Source organism: Physcomitrium patens, chromosome 9, assembly GCF_059467195.1.
Source record: "Physcomitrium patens ecotype Gransden chromosome 9, ASM5946719v1, whole genome shotgun sequence".
Lineage (NCBI taxonomy): Eukaryota > Viridiplantae > Streptophyta > Bryopsida > Funariales > Funariaceae > Physcomitrium > Physcomitrium patens.
This window is the reverse complement of record NC_143418.1, coordinates 6,176,945-6,194,933: the sequence shown is the minus strand read 5'-3', so window position 1 is coordinate 6,194,933 and position 17,989 is coordinate 6,176,945. Positions and strand designations below refer to the sequence as shown.

The 17,989-nt window shown below is 35.6% G+C and overlaps 1 protein-coding gene across 1 annotated transcript; it reads left to right on the top strand.

Annotated features, from left to right (window-relative positions):
• Positions 1-1,440: 1,440 nt before the first annotated feature.
• LOC112286449 (aspartyl protease family protein 2) lies at positions 1,441-3,844 on the top strand. The gene has a single exon (XM_024528346.3). The coding sequence runs from the start codon at positions 2,182-2,184 to the stop codon at positions 3,694-3,696; it is 1,515 nt and encodes a 504-aa protein (XP_024384114.1). The 5' UTR covers positions 1,441-2,181; the 3' UTR covers positions 3,697-3,844.
• The last annotated feature ends 14,145 nt before the right edge of the window (positions 3,845-17,989 follow it).

Genomic DNA, 17,989 nt, shown 5'->3' with positions numbered 1-17,989 from the left:
AAACTATTCTTTGGAGATGATAAAATCTTGTTAATTTTTTTTCTTGGTTAAAAGTGATTTAATATAATCTGGTCCTGCTTAGAGGCATTTTTATTGTAGAATATTTAGATTCAATTTGGTGCAAAAGAATTTTTATAAAAATGGTAAAATTAAAATTCTAAGCAATGTTTTTGGTTGAGAATCTTTGACAATGGAAGGATAACATTGAGCTATAACTAAGGATTACTTTAAAATTAAAAATAAAATCTAAAGATTTATTTACTGAGACGTTGGATTTAATTCAGGATGCCTATGTTATTAAAAAAATTAACGTGATAACAATTTATAAACATTGTGAACTATAAAGGATTAATTGGTTAGTGCAAAAATTATATTTTAACACTTCTTATTTGCCATGTTTGGGGAAGGGGAGAGAGAGAATTGCTAAGACATATAACATTTTATCTCTCTTCCTTTGTAAAATTATTTGTCATTTGTATCAAGATAAATAATTAAATCCAGTTTCTTCTTCACATATATATATATATATATATATACATATATTTGAAAATAATGTTAAGACCACATCACAACAAAGTCACTTCTTAAAACCATTCTTCAAGTTATCCATATCTTAGAATAATCTTGTTGTGTTGTAGTCTGTTTCTTAAACACAAACGCTATTTGTTTCATGTCTGCACTACCTCATTCATTACATTAAGAAACAAACATAGCACCTCAGCTCCTCCACAAGGTTCTCACACAGCCACGGTAACCACAGTTGCAAGAACACCAAAACGCGGCAGAGATTTTGAGGCCTACAATCCAGAAAAAATGATATTTGCTGCAGCTTGAGCAAGTTGCGAACTTCGAGTTACAAAACTTAATGAAATCAACAACAAAGACGAAGAAGAAGAAGGTGTTTCGACGTATCCCGGCGGAGGCTAAATCACGTGAGCAGAGGCGTGCGTGCGCAAGGAGGTTGGATGCATCACGAGAATTGGGCATTCGCAGTGTTGCATGAGCTTCGTATTTGCTATAAGACGCAGATAACCAACACAAAAAACAAAAAAACAAAAAACAGAAACAGACAACAACATCAACATCAACAACCACGCTGTTGAATTGCGAGCAGAAACTGGGGATTTGGCTACCGTCGCCGGCACCCACGGGTGCTTGGGAGTCCTGCCGACTTCGCCAACGGGGCACGAGGGCAGCGGTCAAAGGTGGGTAGTCAGCATCTGACAGGTGTGCAGAATCCCGAATCCAGAGAATCTGAAAAAAGGAAAGACAACAGAAAGAGCGGAGGAAATACAGAAAGATGGATGGTGTTTGCACTGTTGTTCGAGTTGAGGCAGCGCACGTTCCCAAAGAAAGCAGCTCGAAAACGGCAGAGTTGCTTGGCCTGCTCCAGATCCGCCCTCAACCAGATTAACTCTCGACCCCTGGAAAGATATACCTGATGGGTAGATCCATCGATCGGTCATATATCCAACTCGATGCTCTCCGTCGCCTTCGTCTTCGCGTCGTCTCCGTTTTCAGTCACCCTCATGGAGAGCTCTTCACTGTCTCCGTCCACTCTCGCACTGACTGGCTGCTCATCCGTAGCGAGGTTGTAGTGAGGGGTTAGCGGTCAACCGCGACACTCACTAGTGTGCCTTATCCTCTAGAACTCCGAGTTTAGTTTTCTTTCCCTAGAGATTTTGACGTCGACTTCAGTCCGTGAGAGTTTAATGGTCTGGGTTGCATTTCGATCTGTCCAATTTCGGTTTCTTGACATCAATTTCAATGATGTGTTGGGGTATCAGAGAGCACCATTTTTGGGACGAGGTCTAAGGAATGCTTTACCTCCTGCGTCTCATGCACTGACGAATGTTAACACTTTCGTGAGTTTTTTGAGACGGCTGAGCGTGGTTCGATTGTCTTGAGAGCCGATGTTTTGAGTCCTCTTTTGTGAAGTGTTTGCCTTTCTCGCAGAGTTTCTAACTATTTGTCGTCGTTCAAGGTCTTCTTTTCCTCTTGTAAGGAACTGGTGCCGTTTTGCCTCTTCACAGTGATATGTTCTCCGGGTGCGGTCTGCGAGATATTTGGGATGGAAGCATGAGCGAGTTCCATTCGTGACCAGTGCTGTATCAAGAAGGCGGTGCGATCGACCTTGGAGCACGTCATTGCCCGCGTAGTCTTCTACAGGGTTTCAATTCAATGACAAACTGTTGCTGTGCCGTGTCTCTCCTGACTTTGTCAATTCTTCTCTGCATCGTGCTGCGAGGGGTTCAATCCTCGAGCGTTTTGCGAGCCACAGTGGAGAACGCTGCGGATAATGCACGCTATGGAGGAGAATCCTCGCGATCCGGAGGGCTATACTTCAGTCTGAAGCGCCGCGATTCCCCCGACTCCCCGTTTCGGCAGCGTCACAGAAGCAGAATGGACCAGTTGCAGGTGGTTCTGCATCGAGATAATGCGCGAGCCAAATCCTTTCAGGAACATATCATAACGCGACAGCCGAGGCGTGCCACTGGGATGTCAACCGAAAAGGATTCGTCGGACGCTGCGCCCTGTCATCGATCGGATTCCCCTGCTGATCCTACAGTGCCTGAAAACCTGGAGCAGGGAAGTCTGCTGGCTCCGGAAAATGCAGGGGAGTATTACACGGAGCTCTACGCCGGGACGCCGCGGCAGCTAATCGTGGCTATGGTAGATTTAGGGAGTGACGTCTTCTGGATGGGGAAGCCATTGAGCAGGTTACGAAACCGCAAATACACAGATCCCGTGAAATCGTTCTTCTATCCCTCTTCCTCCGTCTCGTTCACTCTAATTCCTTCGGGATCCGAAAATTGCCTTGCACTGAAGGGTATTCATGTGTCTGGTCAGAGAGAAGATTGCCGTCTCTTGGTGGGCACAAAGGAGCAGTACTACGGAGCGCTGGAATTTGCCTACGAAGACATTCGGCTGAACAAAACCGCGGAGTACAAATCTGGCGTGATTAAGCAGCTGCTGATTAGTGTGAGCCAGGTGCCACGGTCGACAGCAGGAGTACTAGGCCTCGGTAGGGGGGACTCCTCGTTCGCAACCCAGGTAGTAAAGCGGCACACTCATTTCTTCAACAGAATTTCCTATTGCCTGGCCGACACAGATGAACCCGCAGGAAGCTCCTTGGTGTTTAGCTCTGGCGAAGGAGGCCCACATCTCGAGTTCACGCCGCTGTTGAAGCACCCTCTTGTGGAGACTTTTTACTTCGTAAATTTGGTTGCGGTGGCTGTGAACGGCGCCAAATTGCCAATTTCTAGTAAAGTGCTCAAGATGAATAGCGAGGGGAATGGAGGGGCCATCCTTGACATGAGCACTCGGTTCACGAGATTCCCGAATAGCGCATTCGATCACTTGGTCAAAGCTCTTAAGGCGCTCATCCGGTTACCGACGATGGTGGTGCCCAGGTTCCAACTGTGCTACAGCACCGTGAACACTGGCACCCTCATAATTCCAACCGTGACCCTAATTTTTGAGAATGGTGTGAGAATGAGATTGCCAATGGAGAACACTTTCGTCTCTGTGACAGAGCAGGGGGACGTGATGTGCTTGGCTATGGTGCCGGGAAATCCTGGAACTGCGACCGTCATTGGCAGCGCCCAGCAGCAGAACTTCCTCATAGTCATCGATAGGGAGGCGTCACGGTTAGGCTTTGCACCCCTGCAGTGTGCATCTTCGCCCAACTTGTGATTGACGAACCAAAACCATGATTAAAGCTGGTCGGTTAGTCAAATAACTGTACATAGTTAGAACACTCGAACGACACAGATAAACGATCACAACACTTGGAATCAGCTTCTATCCACGTCGTGCTTTTAGACGTGGACTTGACAGCCTACACATCTTTCTGATCCCCCATTGTCGAAGCCTCCTATTCTTGAAACTCTAGAGGATCCGCCGTTCGACTCCTTCTTTACAAAGCAAAGCATAGAAAATCCAGCATACCAAATGCCATCAAATTAATGTGGCATTCACGCACACGTTTTCGCCTCTGACTCCTCCACACGATCTCGAACACGCAATCCCCACATGAGATCACGCTCTCAGAACCGTCACCAAACCCACCCACACATTTCCCCAGACAAAGTTCACCGGGTAGCTCTGACAATCCCTCGCACTCTCCATCATCCGACAATGGGCGTCAGTGTCACGGCGACAGCAATTGTGTTACGACCCGTTGCGTAACATGGAACCGGATTAGCTGACAGAGCTTACTGCACGTCTGCAACATCAATCTTCCGCAGCTTCGGGTGCACATGCTCCGACGCAGACTCGGTTATGTGATGTTCTTGTGAGCAACCCACTTTCCCTCTCCGGGTGTTTCCATATGATTCCTCCAAGCAAACACTACCGAAGGAATGTGAGTTTCATATCCTTGAAGAATAGTTATACCAGCATCGACGATCGAGGCTGAGAAGATTCAGACGAAACGTTAGATTGAAGCAATCAGGTGGGTGCTACCTCGCCGGCTGCAGGATCAGGTCGCTTGCTTCTTGTTGCTGCGACACTGGGGCTCATTTGTCGTGCTTTGACGATAGATGCCGAAGCATCGGCGCTTGTGATGGTGTACAGTTCAGTCTTTGGAGACTTTGCCTATTTGCTGTTTGGTTTTTCTGCAATGGATATTGGGAGTATTATACAATATAATACACTAGTATTATAGTATAGTATATAATCTAATAATTGTGACTCTATATCAAGAGTTGTGACTCTTGGTGAGACTCTTGTACACACATTATAATGTGTAATGTTTGACTACATATAATATAATTTAAGATGTTTCCAACATGGTATCAGAGATATAAACATATTTGATCCTTAAAAAAAATGTGTAGGTGAATGCTTTATCTAGAAAAGAATTGATAAAATTACAAACTAAATTGTAATAATAGTAATAAAATAATCTATTGTAATAAGAAAGGTTGAACAACTTGAAGTTCATCAAACCATGACAAGCAGTTCTAAATGTGAAAATTACAATATACAAATCACAAGCTAAGGTAAAACTGAATTGTTTTCAAGAATAAATTAATAAATAATTTCAAATCAACTTCAAATTAAGACTATTAAAGATGACACAAAAAGTAGACATCAATCATATTCCTAAATTTGATGGTTCTTATTTGAAAGTATGGAAACATAAACTAACATTAGTTTTTAAGGCTGAAAAGTTTTGGCCTGTAGTAAGTGGTGAAGAACTCTTATCAATGGCACCAACAATAGTTAATATTGCTATTAAAACTCTAGCTTTACTTGCCACATAAGTAAGAATTATAAATACATGGATACATAAGGATACCTTGTCTTAAACAATAATTAATATTTATCTAGAAAACAATATTGTTTCATATATACAAACTTGCATATTAGCACATATAGCATGGCAAGAATTAGTATGAATATTTGAATCACAAGATGTTGTAACAAAAATGTATTTAAAAGACAAGTTATATATCTTAAAGATAAGAAAAGGTGATAATGTTATTAAATGCATACATATATTTAAGGCGCATTTGGAATAATTGATGGCAATAGGATTAATAGTTCCAAATGATGAGGCAATTCTTATTTTAATGAAAAGTTTAGATCTAACCTATTGATCCTTCATTAACTCTTTAAGAAGGCAACATGAAATCACATTACAATCTTTATTAACAAATTTGTTCTAGGTAAAAACTTTCATACAAAATATGAATTTAACATGTAATAATACATAAACCTTATAAGTAGGCAAGAAATTTCTAAATCACAATAAGAAATATTATTTTAATAAGAATTTTAAAAAAAAATTATAAAAAGAAAGTACTATCTCTAAACCACATACAAAGAAAAATCTTACTATTGATAAGAAATTTGTATATATATTTTTTGTTTGAAACCATGTTAATTAATTAAAGATTTTCAAACAAGAATAGCAATTAAAAGCCATAATAAAAAAAAGAAACAAATTTTGTTACAAAATCAAAAAAACTATATGTGGCAATATTTATAATAAAAAATAAATCAGATTCTATGTGGAATGTAGACTTAGGAGTAACTCAATACATGTGACATGAGTTAAAAGGATTTGTAAAATATGTTAAAAGCAAAGAAAAGCAAGTTGTCTACTTAGGAGATAATTCTACATCATTTATAATAAAAAGATATAGTAATGTAAATGTAAAACTTATAAATGGAGATGAGAAGATCATACTAAATATTTTATATGTATCAAGACTTACAAAGAATTTTTTCTCTATTAAACAATTAGATAAGATAAAAAGACAAATTTGCATTAAAGCTTAGACATCTATATTTATAAATAGATTTGGTCAAACATTTATAAGATACAAATTGAACCTTGATCTATATCAATTAGATACAACAATTATATCAAATAAGTACTAAATTGCTATTTCAATTATAACATATTTAAACAAAGTTGATTTGAAGCACTTAAGACTAAAACACATAAATCAATAAAATTTAAAAAGAATACAAACAATAGCAAAGGAAATGGATTTCTTTGACAAAAAGAAAATAACTTTATGTCAACTTTGCATAAAAGATAAGCAACATAAAAAACAAAAAGAATCTACGGAAGATCTAAAAAGAGCTATAAAAAGCTATACAATTGTTAGGACTTATATATTCTGACATTTGTGGTCCTATTGTCAAGGACAAAGACTCGATGAGGGAAAATATACACAAAAAGGCTATCTCGATATAATAAGTCAAAATATAAACAAGTATGTATATTAAAAAGAAACTGGAATGGCTATTGCCACAAGACAAGAAACTAAAGACTCTTGAACCTGGACTAGGAGCAAGAAAGGAGTTCACAAGAGTGAAGAAGCCTTCACTCTTGTCTCTACATATACTATCTAGCTAGGGGCTACGTGGCGATGTTCTATAGGACCTCCAATATGTGTTGACTTTGTAGGACACATGCCTTGACTTACAAGGCAAGTTTTTTCTACATGTGGGCCACATAGTTAGCTTGATCTTCAAGCTAACAACATGTGTGGCACATGGCCAACTTGTTGACCACGTTTCTAATCCAAAAAGTCAATTAAAGACACCTATGAAGTCAAAGCAGTGTCTAAGAAGTTTTTAGGAAGCTTCCATATTAAATATTATAGAATTAACTTACTTTTATCTACTTTTATATGTAATTATTAGCTTACATGATTATGGCCGTGACATTACCCCCCCTTCTAGAGACGAGTTCCACGAGGAGCGGTCATCATATGTTGAGAAAATCTATGATGCGACGAATTGTATTCACCACATACTCTGATCTCTGTTCTCTTCGAAGATGATTGATAGGGCCTCTCAACCATCGGTAGTGTCCCATACCAGGGCGGAAAGACCACCCAGTTATTTGATCATTGTTGAGGCCTTCGTAACTTCCTTCGAATAGAATATTAGGAACACCATCAAGAATTGTTCGTACTTCTAGCAAAATCACCAAACATCGGGAGTCCCTTCCCAAATCGTGATACCAAACGCGTTGTATCTCACCATCTATTCGAGGAAGAACATGTCGTTCTTGAAGATCTTCATCTCGATTGCGTCATCTTGAAGGTTGTGACAATCGTAATGTCTCATCCGACAGGTCAACAAATGAAGGTTCTTGAGTTGAATCCGCTGGTTGTTGGCTCTCCATCTAATTAGCATCACAAATGCAAAGAAGTTACAAACAAGGATAGGAAATTGAATGTTATCTTGCCTCAATCTTGTCTCTTTTATAAGAGAGATTTTCATCTTGGTTTTGATGGATGTCGTTGATGAAAAACTTTGACTTTAGCTGATGCATTTGTTAGATTCCTGGATGGCTCCCATGTGCGTTCACTAATATCATATCCGTACCAATGAACAAGATATTCCAGCTTATTTCGGTGCCGCCTTGAGTCTAATATCTCTTCCACCTCAAATTCTTCATTATTATCTACTTCTGTAGGAGGCGGTGGCATTTGTCTTCTTCCTTGTACATCCACTGTCTTATATGGTTCAAAAAGAGACACGTGGAATACAGGATGGATTCTTTATTGACTCCGGTAGATGTAACCGATATGCAACTGGGTTGATCTGTTCAGAAACAGAAAAGGGGCCAAGCCTACGATAGTCCAACTTGTCAAAAGGTCGAGTAGTCTTGATATTGCGATGAAGTAGCCATACCTTATCACCCACGTTGAGTTGTGGTTGCTCTTTACGATATAGATCTGCGTTTATCTTTTGTCGTTCTTGAGCTTCCTTTAATTGCGTCTTCATTATTGCATGTAACTCTGACAACCGATTTGCCATATCTTCTGCTACAAGATTATCAACTTTTGAAAAATCAAAAGTATCAAGTCGTGGATGATAGCCATAATTGGCAAAGAAAGATGTTTGTTACGTGGAAGAATGTACCGTATTATTATAAGCAAACTCTGCTAATGGCAGAAGGGTTGTCCAATCATCTTGTTGGTAGTTGATAGTACACCTTAAATATTGCTCCAAGACTTGGTTTACGCACTCTGTTTGTCCATCAGTTTGAGGATGGAAAGCTTAAGATAGCTTTATGTCCACTTTTAAAATCTTGAAAAGAGTCCTCCAGAATCTCGACACAAATTGAGTTCCCCTATCCGATATGATATCTTTAGGTAATCCATGATAGCGATAGATATTATCAATGAAAAGCTTAGCTGTTTCTTCACCTGTGATAGATTTTGTACATGGCATAAAATGTGCCATCTTGGTGAAACGATCTACTATCACAAATATAGAATCATAAGATCTTGAGCTTGGAAGATCTGTGATGAAATCCATAGAAACAAAAGACCATGGTTTTTTTGGTATAGGTAATGGTTGAAGAAGTCCGTAAGGTCGATGACGAGGAATTTTTGATCTTGAACAAATATCACAAGATTGTACAAAGTCTTTGACTGACTTCCACATTTGTGGCCACCAAAAATCTCTTGATATGAGTTCCAAAGTCTTATTATATCCAAAGTGCCATGTTGTTGGAAAGTCATGACGTGCTTGAAGAACACGTAAACGTGCTTCTCCTTCTGGAACATATATGCGTCCTTCAAAATATAATAGATTATTCTTGAACTCGAACTTAGAAGGATCATGAGACTTGAAAGAATTATTCTCGATATCATGAACAAGAGGGTCTGAGGACATACTGGACTGGATTTGCTTGAGAAAAGTTGAATCAACAGTCAATGTTGATTTCATTGTTCGGAGATGAAATTGCTCCGGTTTCAAGAGGACCGTTCTTTGTTGCTCAAAAGTTGCATCTCCTTCTTTTGGTGCAAAATAAGAACGTCTAGATAGGGCATCGGACAAACCTTGTTGTTTTCTTGGCCGATAAGTGATAATGAACTCGAATCTTGACAAAGACATACTTCAACGAGCTTGACGACGATTCAATACGCGTGCTGACATGAAATACTCGAGGTTCCTGTGATTTGTATACACAGTGACTGGACTAGAAGCGCCTTCTAGATAATGATGCCATTCTTGAAAGGAATCCACGATCGTAAGATGTTCTTTATCGTAGATCTCATAATTGATCTCGGCTGCTGAGAATTTTTTTGAATGAAAAGCTATCGGATGAAGTTTGTCATCTGATCCCATTTATGATAAAACTGCACCCAAGGCAAAATCTGATGCATCTGTTTCCATAAAAAATGCCTTGAAAAAGTCAACACGATATAAGACTAGTGCTGACACAAACGATGTCTTCAAGGCTTCAAATGCTGCTTCCGCTTCTTGATTCCATTGGAATTTATCTTTACTAGTCAAGCGTGTAAGTGGAGCTGCAACTCGTGAGAAATCTTTGATGAAGATCCGATAGTAACTAGCAAATCCCAAGAAACATTGGACATCTCTTACTCTCCTTGGAATCTTCCAATCCATGATTATTTGGACTTTCTTAAAATCCATCATGAGACCATCATTTGAAATGATGTATTCTAAAAAATTAACTTGAGTAGTGTGAAATACACACTTTTCCATCTTGGCGTACAATCTTGCAACTCTAAGTTTTTGTAATACTTGACGAACATGTATTTCATGTTCTTCGACGTTCTTAGAATAGATCAGGATATCGTCTAGATAGCAAACGACAAAATTATCTAAGAATTCACGAAATACATCATTCATGAGATGTTGAAAAGCAGCTGGTGCATTCGTGAGTCCAAAGGGCATGACATTATATTCGAAATGTCCATACCTGGTTCAAAACGCAGTCTTCTATTCATCTCCTTCTTTGAATCGTACTAGATTATATGCTCCTCTTAGATCTATTTTTGTATAGATCTTAGCTTGATTCAACTGGTCAAGGAGTCCTGATATCAAAGGTAATGGATACCTGTTCTTGATTGTGATCTTGTTGAGTCCTCGATAATCAACACACATTTGTAAAGATCCATCTTTTTTCTTTACGAATAGAATTGGAGCTCCTGCTGGAGATTTTGAATGGCGTATGAAATTCTTTGCTAAATTCTTGTCAATATATGTCTTGAGTTCAGTCAACTCATCTTGCGATAAACTGTAAATTGGTCCAAATGGTGGCTCAGTTCCTTCCTTGAGGTCGATTGAAAAATCATATGGACGATGCTCAGGAAGAATATTTGCATTCTTTTTCTCAAAAATGTCTTGATACTCCTCATATTGACTTGGAATGCCACTTGAAGTCTTTACGTTTTCAGAAATAGGTGCAACATAAATAGCAAAAGTTGATCCTTCTTTTGCTGCGTGTATAAATACTTTTGCACCTATCAGTACGGGTTTTACTATATTAGACTTATAATTTTTTACTTGGTTGGTAGAACTATTAATAACGCTTTGGGAAAAGTCAAGTTTACGCGAATTCCAATCTATTCGAGGGTTATATTTTTCTAGCCAGGATAAACCTAAAATAATTGGATTGGATGGGGATTTAATTATGTTAAAAGCTATGTAGCTATCATGACCGTCTATTGTTACTTTTATAGGATGAGTTTCATGAGTGACATCTCCAGAAGACAAGGGACGACCATCTATGACTTCTACATGTATTGGTTTAGGTTTCTGTATAAAAGGTATTTTACGACTTTTAACAAATTGTTCATCTAAAAAACATGCTGAGGCTCCCGAATCTAATAAAGCAGAGGCTTTGTAATTCTTAGGTCCTAAATATAAGTCTATTATAAAACAAGGAGAGGGTTCTGAGGAGAGGATAGGACCTACACTAGGAATTGTACAAGGTTCCAGCTGCATGGTCCCTATTGTAGCTGGACGAATTCGTTTTCCAACATGTTGTCTTCTTTGACCGCCGTACCCCTCATTTTATAGTTGCATCGTTTCTTTGAACAATGTTGAGCAGTGTGCTTAGGTTCTCCGCAATATAAACATAATCCTTCTTGACGATGACGTATTTTTTATTGCTTAGTTAGGGGTTTAAAATGTACTGCGTCAATTTGCATGTCTTCTACTTCCGAATGTACGTTTGGTAAAGATGTTGATGTTGCCATTGAGTAATAACGTTGAGGTTCCCGTGAATGATTTTCGGATCAAAATTCAAAAAGTCGATTATCACATTTTACCGCAAAATCGATTGCTTGACTCAAAGTTTGAGGATCAGGTAAGTTGAGCATCAATTTCTTTACTTCGTATTGCAATCCATAAAGAAATTGACTGATGAGTGCAGCATCATCCCACTTGATGTCAATTGCAAGTTGTCGAAATTATGAAGCATACACTATTACAGAGCGATTTTTTTGTTGCACAATTCGAATCTTATTTGTTGCAATACGAGTTGCATCGTGTTCACCATACATAGATCGAAACTCCGCCAAGAAAGCTTTCAAATTATCCAATATTGGATTTCGTTGTTCAAGAAAAGACGAAAACCACGATAATGCAGAACCAAAAAGTAGAGTGCCAATAAACCTGACTTGTGATCCTGGAGTTGGATAGCTTTGCGGTTGAAGTTCAATTACCAATTGTACTTGATTGATGAACCCTCGAAACTTTGATCTCGTACCATCAAATTTCTCAGGTAAGGCAATTCTTGGTTCTCTAGTGCTTACAGGATGTTGTACAATTGGAGAAGGAACATGATTTGTTGTAGATGTTGAAGCAGCTTCGATCATCTCTATATCTCCACTTTCTGCTATTCTTGTTCTTTCCTGTGTTGGTGAATTGAGTTGATGCATCGCAAGCATTAACTCCCTCATTTGCTCTTGCATTTGTGCCATTGCACTCTTCATTTCAACAAGCTCTGCCATAATGACACTAAGAAGAAAAATTTATTTGATATTGCTCAAGACAAAAGAAAAGAAAGACTTGATAACAAAGAAGATACTAAGAAAAATATCAGTTTAGAAGTGGGTAATCTACAAACTTCTAATACGCTTATGTCTTCTCAAGAGAAAGGGGTAATCCACTCTTACTCAAGAAAAACAAAGCTCTGATATTGTAAGTGCACTCTTGTCAATCTGTCAAGGACAAAGACTCGATGAAGAAAAATATACACAAAAAGGCTATCTCGATATAATAAGTCAAAATATAAACAAGTATGTATATTAAAAAGAAACTGGAATGGCTATTGCCACAAGACAAGAAACTAAAGACTCTTGAACCTGGACTAGGAGCAAGAAAGGAGTTGACAAGAGTGAAGAAGCCTTCACTCTTGTCTCTATATATACTATCTAGCTAGGAGCTACGTGGCGACGTTCTATAGGACCTCCAATATGTGTTGACTTTGTAGGACACATGCCTTGACTTACAAGGCAAGTTTTTTCTACGTGTGGGCCACATAGTTAGCTTGATCTTCAAGCTAACAACATGTGTGGCACATGGCCAACTTGTTGATCACGTTTTTAATCCAAAAAGTCAATTAAAGACACCTATGAAGTCAAAGCAGTGTCAAGGAAGTTTCTAGGAAGCTTCCATATTAAATATTATAGAATTAACTTACTTTTATCTACTTTTATATGTAATTATTAGCTTACATGATTATGGCCATGATACCTATACAAGTTGAAATACACTTTGAATGTACTTATTGCATTAATTTTATTGATGATCTATCAAGATATTGTCATATGTATTTAATAAAACACAAATCTGAAGCATTTAAAAAATTCAATATATACAAATAGTTTGTAGAAAAATAAATATATTTTAAAATTAAAATATTATGGTCTGATTATAGAGATAAATATAAAATAGATGAATTTAAAGATTAGTATAAGAAGCAAATAATAAAATATAAAAATATAAAAATAATCAAATAAGAATATACTATAACTTATATGCGACAAAAAAATGGTGTTTTGGAAAGAAAGAATAAGTTATTAGTAGGAACCATTCTTGCAATGCTATTCTATTGAAAGATATCAACAATTTTTTTGGAGTGAAGTACTTCAAAAGACAAATTATCTTCAAAATATGATTTCTACAAAGTTTGTATAAGGCAAAAAAATCTCATTTGAATTATGGTAAAAAAAACAACCAAACATATTCTACCTTAAAAACTTTGGATGCAAAACCTATATTTTTATTCCTTAAGAAACTAAAAAGTAATTAGATTCTCATTCTCAAGAAGTTATTTTCTTAGGTTATAATAAAGAATCTAAAGTCTATTAGCACATAAATATTCAAAATCAATAAATCACTACTTTAAGAGATGTTATCTTCAATGTAGTTTGACATGATGAAAAAATAACATCATGCTTGCAAAAACACAATAACGAGGTTTTAATTGATTTGGAATTATTTAAGCTTCTTTCAACAACTATAAGGTCCAATGAAAAAAATATATTTTATTTTCAAGGAATGACTCCAATTTGGTCTATATAAACGACCAGATTTTAGTATTCTATAGTCTATACAACTCTTCCTCTTCCAATAATATATTTGGATCATTGACTTGGGTACTATCTATGTGTAACTAAAAAATATCTTCATATCAGATGCCATCTATTTATGTGGCTAAATCTAAGTTCACTTCTTCTTTTTGATAGATTGTAAACTCTTCTAAAAAGTTTACCAAATATTCTTTGATAGAGTGAAGGTGGTTTATTAACCATTGGAAAAATTCTCAATTGTCTTTCCAATCATACATCCTTGGGCCTAAATAATCTATGGTGGTCAAGTTTAAATTAATTGCTTGAGTTTTTGAATTGAACTCTAGAAGAATAAATCTAACTTGTTTCTTTGATCTTTCCAATATAGGTCATTTATGCACATCTTCCTTTGAGAAATCACTATATTATTTTTTATGATACATTTGATTAGATTAAAATAAAATATTAATATAGTTATCAAGGGATCCATATATAATCAGAGATTTAACATCCTTCCATTCTACAATTGTGTTGGCTGCATTCAATCATAGAAGACATAAAAGGAGAGGAAATACATTCTTATTTGAATGCATTCGAATTATATAGAAGATAAGAGACTATTTTTTGCTCCTTATAACTATTTTTTAGTCTTGAATCAAGCCAATTGATTCTTTTATACTTTGATTTGCTATATTAATAAAAAATGGAGATGATTTAGTAATATTCAAGCCTAATTTTTTCATAGTTTGTAATAACATGATATTTAAGCCACTACCTCTATCTACCAAGACTTTGGATAGAATCTTCTCTATCAACAAGACCTCTATTTTCACTACTTTCACATCATATGAAATAATGAATATGTGAATATTAGCAACAATCTTAACCTTAGACCTTTGGCCCCTCTTAACCAAAATAATTTGTTTAAGTACTTTTTATAGTATTGAAGATATCTCTAATAATTAAACTATGATAATGTTTGCTTTAATTTTCTTTAAATCAGCCCACAATTTATAAGGTTTATGTACCAATTTTCTAGCCTGTCTATGTAATGGATTTTCTACCACATCTAGAATTCCAAGTCCCTCCTAGTTTCTTTCAATTGACTCCTTTTTTGGTTTAGCTCCAATTTCAGTTTAAAATGGTAATTTATTTCATCATGTTCTAATTTTTGTGGTGAAACCTCAACTTCTTTAGTGTCCTTTATTGTGGTTTTAATTACTCTATCAAACTCAGATAGATACAAAGAGTCTTCCAACAAAGTGACCTCTATAGCTATTAAGGTAGTTTTTGACCTAGTCATAACTACTGAGGTAAGAATTCCTATTGCTAAATCTTTTCTTTTGATTTGTGGCTCATGCAAAATAAAATAAAAATACAAAGAGGAGAGTTGGTTTTAGTCACTTCAAATTTGAGGTTGCATAATTATGGATTCAATTGAAGTTTTTAAAAATCTAACATCTTCAGTAGCTTGACTATTGTGTTGAGAATTGTTTCGAATTTGATCACAAATTCCATTTAATGGAATTATACCACCAATTATTTATAAGCCACAGGGAGGGCATTGAGTTTGTCAATTGATTTGTTAATCATAGAACATATTTAAAGGCTTTAGGTTATTGTCATATTAAAGTTGCTTTGCTTCCCTCAAATTATCTTGAACTTATCTACGATAGTTATTTGGTAGAGGATTTAGAGGTGTAACTCGATCTGGTTGTCTATATACTTCAATAGAATGGTTCTTCTTATAATTATTGCAAACTGTTTAATTTTCTACCTAGTAGTTATCAAGTGCTTGTCTATTACCACAAAAATTATGAATCTCATACCTTTGCTTTGATTGATCCTTGAGACCTTAATTGGATGACTTATAACATTGTGGTTGAAAGATAGATCCAACATTAACTTGATTTCTGTATGAAGAGATAATAAATTGTTATCCTCCAAGTTGTTATTGTTATACAAGAATCATTGTGTAGAATTGTCCAATGTGGCCTAATTTGCTACAATTAATACACTGCAAACCTAAACCAATTAGTATCTAAAATCTGTAATTAAATATGTAGTAAGTAATTCTACATGTGAAGATGGATCTTCATCTCTTATATCTATAAAAGTAGACATATTAGGTGGCATCGGTATTGCTTATAAATCTATTGGTATTACAATGGATAATTTTCTTAATTGAATCAAGAAATTTATGGATATAGGATTCAGAGGTGGTATATTTTCAAGATCTATTGGAGATGAAATAGGTCTAGATCCTTATTCTTCTTGAACTACCTCTAAATCAAGATGCAATGGTTTTAATACCTCTTTTACATGTTGGTCTATGGTATTTAAATCTAATTTTATTCTATCTACTAAGTAGACTTTTACAAACTCCTTGAGTTGGCTTGATTCTACATGGGTTTGATTAATGGATATTTTAATTGTTTAAATTTTAGAAAGAGATTAAGGTCAACTTCTTCAATCATATCTATTAATTTTTGACCTTAAGTGCCATCAAAATTTACTCTAAGGACATCTTTAATTTTAATGTCATCAACTAAAGTGGCAAAATTTTCTATGAAGTTGACATTCATTTCTTTACTTGCACTTAAATTAAGGTGTTTTACTAACCATTGGATGAATTCTCCATCAACCTTTTAATCATATAATCTAGGGCCTATACAACTTAGTGGGTAGATTTGATCATATTAAATTGAATCAATTCATTTCTTCCAAATTAGTAAATCTTACTTTCTTTTTTAACTATAGCTTGAGTTGAGGAATGTGTGTTTCAACACGAGAAGAATCAGTAGAGGTTTTTTTTAGTGCTAATCCTTGGAATTGAATTGAGATCTTAGTTAGATTTTCTAGAGGGTCATAAATTATATGGGATTTTTTTATCCCTCCAATCAATTTTTGCATCAACTGCCTTTAACTAAGGACTATCAAATAATAAAGGATAAAATTTCTTATTTGAATTTATTCGAATAACATGAAAATTTATGAAATATTCTTTGTCATCCGTTGTTACTCTACATCGACTAATTTGGCCTAGAGGTGTATCTTGGCTTTAATTAGCCATGTTAATTATATAAGAAGAAGGACCAGTGATACTAAGGCCCAACTTTTCTATAGTTCTTATAGGCATTATATTTAATCTACTACCTCCATCCACAATCGTATTAGAAATGATCTTCTCAACTATTGACACTTCCAATTCTACTGCCTTTACTTATTATGCTCTTTGGATTATTTTTACAAGAGCCTAGATTTTATTTTAGATACTTATTATCTTTCAATAGATAAGATTTTTTTAAAAAACCTTCTCATTATTGAAAAAACCTCTAATAGTTGAGCAATGGTTATATTGGCTTTAATTTCATTCATTTTTTTTTAATAAATCATAGAATTTTTTTGGTCCTTAAGTTTTAAGAGAAGTGAAAGAACTATGTTTTGGTTCAAGAATCCTAGGACCTTTTCACTCTTGTGTAGAAAGAATTTCTTATATATGAAATTTTTCTTTTATTATTTTTGATTTCTAAAAGAAGTTGGATTCAAAATTTGGGAGAAAATATTGTGACTTATCGACATTATTTATTGCGTGTCTTGTGGCTTTGACTAGATCAAAGAAGTAAAGAAAATCTTTTGAGGTATTTTCACTTTCTACTAAGGTAGGAGGGGGAGGACTACTATACTGAGAATTTATCATAACTGCCAAGGTTGGCATATTAGAAAGTCTTTTATCTTTATTAGAAACTTCTTCTTGAAAAATATAATGTATTTGAAAAAATGAAGGTTGATCTATCATGGATTAAGAACCTTATTTTTTACTTGATAACTCTAAATATTTTACATCTTAAAAATTTTGTCTTTTGTTTTATTGACTATATTGAAATTGGCCATCATTTAATAGAATAAATCCTTATTGACTATTTAAACTTGAGAGAAGATGATGGATTTGATGATTATTATTATAATCATAAAATAGATTAGAAGGTCTTAAACTATTATCCAAAGTTGAGATTCTTCTTTCCTTCAAATAATCTTAGGCTTGTTGTTCATAATTTCTTTGTAGAAATTTTAAAAAAGCTACCTAATCAGGTTGTTTATACATGCGTGTAGGATGGTTTCTCTTACAATTTCTACATACTACTCTATTCTCTATCCAACAATTTTTCAATGAGTGG